Source organism: Piliocolobus tephrosceles, chromosome 19, assembly GCF_002776525.5.
Source record: "Piliocolobus tephrosceles isolate RC106 chromosome 19, ASM277652v3, whole genome shotgun sequence".
Taxonomy (NCBI): domain Eukaryota; kingdom Metazoa; phylum Chordata; class Mammalia; order Primates; family Cercopithecidae; genus Piliocolobus; species Piliocolobus tephrosceles.
In genome coordinates, this window is record NC_045452.1 from 35801137 (window position 1) to 35810623 (window position 9487).

Genomic DNA, 9487 nt, shown 5'->3' on the forward strand with positions numbered 1-9487 from the left:
GAATTCTTCAGCTTCAGGATTTGTTTTGTACTTTCTCATGATTTCTTTTTGTTGAATTTCTTGTTTAGACCATGAATTCCAGATTTTGTTGAACTGTCTATATGTATTTTCTTGTGTCTCATTGAATTTCCTTAAGATCCTTTGGAATTTTTCTTTTTGGCAATTCACTGATTTTCTCTTTGTTGGAGTCTTCTATTCCTAGAAAGTTATTATGTTCCTTTGGTGGTGTCCTATTTCCTTGCTTTTTGATGTTTCCTGTGTCCCTGCATTGATATCTGTACATGTGGTAGAAGAATTGCCTTTTCCAGATTTTCTAGCATGGTTTTTGTAGAGAGAGACTTTTACCTGCAGTTGGGTTTTAGTGTGCTGTTTAGGAAGGGTGTAGTGACTGTCTCTGGTTAGGTGCAGTGGTATAGTCTCCATGAACCGTTTTCAGCTGTGTACAGTGTTGGCCTCAGTGGCCCAGGCTATAGAAGTTTGTTACAATGGTGGTGACAGTGTAAGTTGTTAATGTCCTTGGTATCAAGGACTTTTGGGGTCATCCTAGTCTCATTTTGCCTGCAATGGGGACACTTAGCTGAGGGGAATCCCTTTGATGTCAGCTCTGACATGGCCTACAAGCAGCTGCCCTGGTGCTGGGTTCCAGGTGTAGGTGCTTGTAATGGTTGCGGGGCTGGGTCGCAACCCCTGTTGTGGCATGTGGGTCTTGGGGTACAGGTTTGCTTTCTACGGCAGGGTTAGATGGAGGTGGCCCTCAGAGCCAGGATCTGTGACTCTGAGGCACCCTCTAGCAGCTTGGGCCCAGGGGACCAGATTGTAACTGTGACTCCACCCCAGGGGGCGGGGCAGGGCACAGCACTGGCCGAATTCTGAGGAAGAAGGGGTGCTCTAGGGGCTTGGGCCTAGGGAGCAGGGTGTGGCTGCAGTTCTGGAACCTGAGCCAACAGGGCTCAGTGGCAGCTCAGGTCCCAGGGGATGTGACACTGTGTAACGATGACTCAAGACCCTGGGATGGTGGGGCTTGTGAGTTTCCAGACTCTGTAAGGCCATGTGTGGCGGGAGAACGTACCCCAGAATGACAGAGCACACTTGTCATTGGGGCCCTGAGGAGGGTGGGAAGCAGTGTATCCATGATTCCACTCTGCAGGGGAGAGGTGTCTCAGCAGCTCAGACTGGGGTGGGGGCTAGTTCAGCTCCAGGGAAACAGGCAATTGAGTTGTTTGGCCTGTAAGGTGGGATGTCTGGGTTCAGCTACTTCTGTTTCTCTGGGATGTAGGGCCCCTCCTCAGCTCAGCCCTGGGGTGTGCAGCTGCTCCGCTCAGCCAGGGCTCGGATTCCCCTTGGGATGGTTTGTCGCTTCCGCTTGGGCCTGAGGGACGGGACTGTCCTGGGTGGCCCAGGCATCATTTTCCTGGATGCAGAGTGCTTCTTCAACTTGGGTTCCAGGAGGTACAACTGCTCTGAGCAGCCAAGGTATTGTTTTCCCCGGAGGCAGGTTATGGCTTTAGCTCCAGCCTGAGGGGGCGAGAGCGGGTAGTGGAGTGGTTGCACCTTTGCTTGGCCCCACAGAGACGGTGTAACAGCTGCCTGCAGCTTGGCTGGGGGATGTGGGGCCACGGGGTGGGGTGGTTGGGCAGCGGGTTAGCCTCAGGGGTGAAGGGGAGCTGGGGGCTGCTCCCACAGGAACAAGACACTCCATGGTAGTTCCAGCTCCAGGAGGGCACCGCGAGGGCCATGGGGGCAGGCAGGCACAGTGTCGATTCTTTCTCTGGCGGGAGCACCGCGGTGTGACCTCCAGGCAGCTCACTCCACCCTGGGCTTCGTGCCTGTGAGGACTGCAGGGTACCCCAAGGGTGAGGGTGGTGGGTGTCCACGGTGTTGGTGGGGGCTGCTGGGGTCCTCTTGATTACCTCCTCACTGAAGGGAGATATTTTCCTGGCTTCTAGCTGATCCTGGTTAGGAAATGGGGTGGCAGGGTCCCGGCATTTCCTTATGTTCTTTTTGTGACTATCATGAATTTCTGGGCTCGCCAGGGTTTCCATCACTCCTCCAATGCATGTTAGCACTCTCCCTCAGTTGTTTCTCTGAACATGTAGCTGTGTATTCATGTTCTGGCGGTCTCTGTGAGGGGTGAGTGCTGGCACTTCTAGTTGGCCATCTGGTGACGTTACCCATAACATGTGGTTGTGTGTTCATTGTTCTGGCGGTCTCTGTGCGGGGTGAGTGCTGGCACTTCTAGTCGGCTGTCTGGATGATGTTACCCAGATCGGGGAGTTTCCATTGTCCTATCTTCCCATTTACTGATTTATTTATTTTTCGTTTTTGCCTCTGTCCCCTCCATTCGGTCTTCACCAAGATTTTAATTTCAGTTATTTTACTTTTTCCGTTTTAGTTTTTCCATTTTGGTTTTCTTTATATGTTGTTTTTTTCTCATTGGTTTCCAGCATAGTTGCTCACTAAAGAAATTTTATGACGGCCGATTTAAAACCACCATAAATAATGTCGGATAATGTGAACATCTGTGTCATCTCCGCTGGTGTCGGGCAGTTTTTTCATTTAAGTTGCCTCATGTGTCTTTAAACTCAAAGTTCAGCCATGACTATTGTAGATGTTCTCAGTCTCAAGTAATGAGGTGTTTCATGATTAGACCTGAGCTCTGTTATTCTCCTGCCTATGTTATGAGCAGAGTTTTGGTGCATATCAGCCATTCACATCCTTTTCATCTGTGTTCCCCTCAAAGGCTGTCACCCTGCTGCTGTGTTTTCCTTAGGATGATGTCCTCATGAGGTTGTTCCATTTGGGTTGTGCCCTTGACAGCATTTGTCTCATGGCTAAAGTGGCCTGTTTTATTTTACCCTTTGAGGGGGCTCACATAGCTGTCTCTTCACCTTGACTAGTGATTTGATTTGTCCAGAAATTTCCTTATCATTTGTATACCGTGTATCCCAACAGCCTTAGCCACATAAAATAAATCCTTTCCATTCATTTAGCACATATTTACTGAGCCCTTACTGTAAGGTGGTGAACAACACAGCCAATGTTCTGCTTTCATGAAGCTTTCAGCCTAAGGAAGAACATTTATTCCTATTTCATAGAATAATTATTATTGAGAGAACTAAAATAGGTTAATGGGCTTGACAGTGAGTGGGTGATAAGAGACGGCCTCTCTGAGGAGAGAATATGTAAGCTGAAATTTTACTCTTTTTTGGAATTTCCATTTCTGTTTATATTACACATCTGTTCTTGCATATTTTCTACTTTGCCATTAGAATTTGTTATATATTGAATAGTATTCTCCCCCCACCCCCCATTTATATGTTGAGGTTCTAACCCTCAGTCTCTCAGATTGTTAATGTATTTAGAGATAGAGCCTTTTCATTAAAGTAAAATTGGGCCATTAGGGTGGACCCTAGTCCAGTCAGACTGGTGTCTTTATAAGAAGAGAAGATGAAGACACATGGAGAAACCCCAGGGGCCTGTGTGCACAGAGGGACGGCCACATGGAGAGGCAGCAAGAGGGTGGCATCTGCAAGCCAAGGAGGGAGGTCTCAGAGGAAAGCAGGCCTTCTGAGAGCTTGATCTCAGATTTCCAGCCTCTAGAGACTGTGAGAAAATAAATTCCTGTTGTTAAGCCACCCAGTTTGTGGTATTTTGTTATGGCAGGCTGGGCAAACTAAGAGCCATTAACATATTAATCACAGTTATTTTAACTTCCCTATCTGATACTTCTAAAATCCGACATCTCTGCAGCTGGTTCGGATGCTTGGCTTGTCTCGTCAGACTGTGATTTTTCTTTCCTTTTAAAATGCCTTGCAATTTTTGGTTGAAAGCTGGACATGATTTATTGGGTAACGGGAACTGAGGAAAATAGGCCTTTAGCGTGAGGTGTTTTGGTAGTCTGACTAGGAGTTGGGCTGTGTTTACTGTAGGGGACAGAGGTTTTATACTCTTCTAGCATCCTTGTTTATGCTCTCCTGTTCCCTTTGGGTTTCCCTCAAATTCCTCCTTAGATAGAATTGGTGTCTTTCAGCTCTCTCAGCTGTAATCCCCTGTTTTAAAAATCCCTGTTACGTGTTGTTATGCTCTCTCATCTCTGTTGGTATGATTCAAAGTGTGTGTGGGGAGGAGAAGTATTTATCATCTCAGTCTTTTAGTGGGCCTGTCTCTGGACTTTGATCTTCAAAAGTGTTTCTTAACCCCCTCCCCTGCTTAGGTAAGTCAGGGATGGCAGAGAGGCCTGGAGTGGGAGAAAAGCCCTCCCCTTTAGGTGAGATAAGGCTCTGGTGAGGCCTTTCCCTGGAAACAGGGTGTATTCGTAATGGCTGCTCTGCCTTTCCCCCTGCCAGAGCCATGAGGGAACTTTCTTGGCACTTTACTTTGAGAACCTCATGGGATTCCTAGAGACGAAATCCACAGAAATATGGGGGCCCTTTAAGGTTGTGACCCCCAGGAGTTCCTGATTCTCATGGTTGTCTACCCTCAGCTTCCAACAATTTGTCATTTAAATGTTCCCACCAGTATGGCTACAGCAGCTTTCCCTCCAGGGAAGCAGATCTTGCTGTGACTCTCCGGGTTTCATGGTGGCATGATTTCATGATAATTCTGTGGCTTAATTTTTTGATGGGTCCAAGAAAAGTCATTGATTTATTTGTTCTGCTTTTCTTAGTGTAAGGATGGAAGTGCTGATTTCTAAACTCTGTGCGTTGTTGACAAAAAGTGTCAAACTCTGTAAAATATTTGCAGGGATTTATTCTGAGCTAATTATGAGTGACTATGGCCTGTGACACAGCCCTCTGGAGGTCCTGAGAACATTCAGCTCAAGCTGAGAACAAACAGCTTGGTTTTAGGTGTTTTAGGAAGGCCTGAGACATCAATCAAATATGTTTAAGACTTACATTGGTTTAGTTTAGAAAGGTGGACAACCCAAAGTGGGGGCTTTCAAGCGATAGGTAAAGTTAAACATTTTCTGGGTGACAATTGGTTGAGGTTGTCTGAAGACCTAGGATCAACAGAAAGGAATGTTCAGGTTAAAGATAAAGGATTGCGGAGACCAGGTTTTATTGTGCAGAGGAAGCCCTTAGGTAGCAGACTTCAGAGAGAGCAGGTTGTAAATTGTTTTTCATCAGACCTAAAAGGGTACCTGGCTCTTAGTTGATTATCTCCTGGATCTGCAAAGAAATGAAGGAAAACAAAGTGGGAAGGGGATTCTCTGTAGAATGTGGATTTTTCCCACAAAAGACTTTGCAGGGCAGTTTCTGGGCATGGCAAGGAAATATATTTTGGGGTTAAATATTTTGTCCTTGTCTCATAATGTTATGCCAGAGTCAGACTGAAAAGTAAGTCACAATATACAGGGTCAAATAAAACTCATCTGCTGAGAATCCATGGTTGGTAGGGCATGACTCCCCACACCCCTTAGGTAGGAATCTGGGCAAGATTAAAAAAATCAGAGCTTAGTCCTCAGCATGTGGGAGTTGGAATTGCTGCGCTGAGTGAGATTTGAAAGGAGCAAGACATGTGAAGATTGGGGCAGGAACATTCTGGTTAAGAAAATGGAGAGCAGCCTGGCGCTCCTGGGGCCTGGTGCAGATGGGTGAGTGATGTGAGGGGAGCACTGGGAAGCAGCAGGGCTGGATCTGGCGGGGCTGCGTCAGCCCGGACGAGGACTTGGGGCTCCATCCTGAGTGCAGTGAGGATCTGTGGGAGAGCAGGGAAGGTATATATTCGGATTTCTGTTTAAAAAGTTTAAAATACAAAAATTAGCTGGGTGTGGTGGCACATGCCTGTAGTCCCAGCTACTCGGGAGGCTGAGGCAAGAGAATCACTTGAACCTGGGAGGTGGAGGTTGCAGTTAGCTGAGATCGTGCCACTGCACTCCAGCCTGGGCAACAGAACCAGACTCTGTCTCAAACAGACAAACAGTTGAATTCTGGCTGCAGCGTGGCAGATGGATAGGGGTAGGAAGGGCAAGAATGCAAGATTAAATAAGCAAACCACCGAGAAGACTATTACAGTAGTCTGGGGGAAGCAGAATAGCTTAGACTAGGGTGGTGGTTATGGGCTTAGGGTGTGTTGGGAGGTAGAGTTGATAAGACGTGATGTGAGAGGAGAAGAGACAAATCAATAACAATACCTGCATCTTTGGGTGGGTAAATGGTAATGTTGTTTACTGAGATGGGGAAGATGAGGAAGGAACACAGAGATTCAGGAGTTGGGGGTTGGCCTTGTGAAACCTGAGTTGGCAGTAAATTCTCAAGGGGAGTTGTCCAAGGAGGTTTTTGTGGATATGAAGTCTGGAATTCCAGGGAAAGACCGGGGTTGGGGAAATGGTTTTGAGGGTCCCTGGTAGATATATGGGATTCGAAGTCACGGAGTAGACGAAGTCACCTAAGGAGAGTAGGAAGATAAGGAAGCCTAGGACAGAGCCCTGGGCTAGCATCTAAAGGAGAAGTAGAAGGAGGAAATGGCGAAGAATGAGTTCTGTGGAAGCCAAGAAAGGCCAGAGGAGCCAAGTGAGATGAAAGCTGAACAGTGGCAACATGGAAGACGTTGGTGACCTTGAGAGAAGCTGTCTCAGGAGGGAGCAGATGGTAGCATGACTGAAGGGTGAAGGTGAGGTGGGGCGGTAGCAACCACAGACTACTCTTGGAATATTTCTGGGAAGGGAGTCAAAAACTGGGGAGAACTGGAGGAGAGTTTGGGGTCAAGGAAGTTTTTTTTTTTTTTTTTTTACCTTCTTGTTCTTTGAAGCTTGGAGGAAAAGGCTTGTGTTGCTGCCGGATGACTCCATGTTCCTAGGTGCCCAGGGAGCCTGGGGCATTGCTGAAGATGTGGCTGACATGCTCTGGAATCCATACGTGCTTTGGAGGTGGCCAGGGAGCCCATAGGAGGAGAGAATGCTCAGTGTGTGCTCAGTGTGTGCCCTGAGAGCTTTGCCACGGTCAGGAAGCATCTGACATGGAACGAGTTTGATTGTATTTGACACATGCTGGTACTGCAGCCTGGGTGACAGAGCGAGACTCTGTCTCAAAAAATAAAACAAAAAGAAAAAATAAAATTTTATTCTAACCGGAATCATTACCTTCCCCCTAGACCCTGATGCAGAGGTGTGCCTTCATGTACTGAGGCTTGTCCAGTCCGTGGTTCTGGAACCTGAAGTCTTCTCCAAGTCGGCCTCTGAGTTCCGGAGCTCCCTGCCCCTGCAACGCATCCTGGCAATGTCCAAGAGCCGCAACCCCCGCCTGCAAACCGCAGCCCAGGAGCTCCTGGAAGATCTCCGCACTCTGCAGCATAATGTGTAGGTGTGCTCGGCCACCAGGGTTCTGGTGAAAATGCCGGTGTCCCTTCTCCTCCCCAGATCCCTCATTTGATACTGCAAAACTGTCACCACGTGTCATGTGTTAGAGTTGGCAAAATGTGATTGACTAGAGATGGACCTGAATTGATAAGTATTCCACATAACTTGCCTTGGCAGTGAGAGTACTTGGAGGTGGTTGGTTAAGCTTGCCAAGGAAGAGGCCATGAAAGAACCTGTCCTTCCAGAAAAGTGGTCCATGTCTGTGCTGGCTGGAAGAGGGCTTGCTTAGGGCAGTTTCTTGCTGCTCAAAAGACCATGACCGATAGGTTCACCTATAAAACAGGGAAATTAAATAACCATCTACCCCATTGGTCAGCATTTTCCTGAGATACATTTCTTTGGAAAGCATTTCATTCTGTCTCTAGTAATTGTAATCAATCACCCCAAAATGCAAGTTTACTTTTATAACCTTTTGGTGAACCTGCTATTTCGGATGACACTGGACATTTTAGTTCTATATTCTTTGTGCCTGTTTTATTTTTGAATAAAGAAAGTCAGAAGAGTTATATTACAACCCCTGCTGTCTAAAATCTAAACTTGATACTAGAAAGTTGATCTTTGCATGTTACTATGTTATTCTTGGTTGGTGGAAAAAAAACTCTCCTTAAACTGTTCCGGGTCCTTTGGCTATAAACTTAGAAGTCGTATTTTTCTTATACAGATACTGTAAAAACAACTTGTATAATAGATTGGAACACATGCAGTTAGTTGAGATTCCGTAAATGAAATGATAGTTCCAGCTCCATTTTTGTGCATGGGTGTGCCTGTATGCCAGGGTCCTGTCATATCTGTTTTATCTACCTACTGGTTGCCATCCAGCTTGTTTTCTAGGCCATTGGCAGAGAACAAGGGAGAATACACTTCATTTCTCATGGATACCATGATTGGTGAGAGTTGCCGTTTGTATTAGTCTGTTTCACACTGCTATAAAGAAATGCCTGAGACTTGGTAATTTTTACAGGAATGAGGTTTAATTGGCTCACAGTTCACTGTGGCTGGGGAGGTCTCAGGAAACTTACAATCATGGTTGAAGGTGAAGCAAGGCACCTTCTTCTCAAGGTGGCAGGAAGGAGAATGAATGCAGGAGAACCTACCGAATATTTATAAAACCATCAGCTCTCTTGAGAACTCACTATCTTGAGAACAGCATGGGGGAAACCGCCCCCATAATCCAGTCACCTCCACCTGGTCTCTCCCTCGACACATGGGAGTTACGGGGATTGTAATTCAGGCTGTGATATGGGTGGGACACAAAGCCTCACCACGTCACCATTTAAATCAATCCTTAGAGTTACGTTAGTGAACACATTCCCTCTTTTTCCTGGGCCGCTTCCTTCGGTGTGATGCTGAAGGGCTGCTGGGCTCTGGGCATGCTGTAAGAGCAAAACAAATGCAGGTGCACTCCGCCAGTGGCAGCCCCATCTACAAGAATAAGCTGTTTTGTTGCATATGGCATTTAGAATAACTTCATTTTTCTTTTAAGTAGATTTTTATAGGCAGTGTGCAATTTAAGGCTGAGGCTGAGTGAAGAAGTGTAGAGGAAGGCACAGTTGCTTGGATTTCACGAGCCAGCATATTGTGGAACTAGCTCATCTGAGCCAGAGGAATGTTGCAAAAGGCAATTTAAATGGAGGCAGAAATCGATCCATCTGTGCTGTGTGCTTCTGTAGGTCCTGATTATTGGTGAATAAAATTGAGAATGTTGTGTTTCTATGCTTAATAGCATGGTACTATCTTCTTTTTGATTGCTGTTTATTTAATGAGGTAATGAGGGTTGCTGCCTCTAGAACTACAGGACCTTTTCCTGCCAAAGATGGGGTCACCGGTGTATAGAGAGGAGTGAGCGTTGGCCAGACTCTTGGATTTTGTGTAGTTTAGCTAATTAGTGGATGGATGTGATTAAGAAGGATCATTTATTTTCTCCTGATTTTGAGGTGCTAAGAATAGCAAGAGTTCTTATGAAAACTCTTTCAGGAAGAAACATATGACAAATCCATATTTTGAATGTATATCCCAGGAAAAGTACATAAGGCCAGTTTTAAGGAGTGAGCTGCCTCCTGCTCTTCATACGAAGGTCAACAGGAATACATAGGTTCTTTAATTTTTCTACAACTAGTGATCTAAAGAAAA

The 9487-nt window shown here is 46.2% G+C and overlaps 1 protein-coding gene across 1 annotated transcript in view; it reads left to right on the forward strand.

The window, feature by feature from the left end:
- Positions 1-7653, forward strand: part of LOC113219768 (heat shock factor 2-binding protein-like) — a 61271-nt gene extending 53618 nt beyond the window's left edge. Inside the window, exon 4 of the mRNA XM_026447465.1 lies at positions 7093-7653. Within this exon, the coding sequence (XP_026303250.1) occupies positions 7093-7301 (209 nt within the window). The 3' untranslated portion in view covers positions 7302-7653. The remainder of the gene's footprint in view (positions 1-7092) is intronic.
- Positions 7654-9487: the final 1834 nt, after the last annotated feature.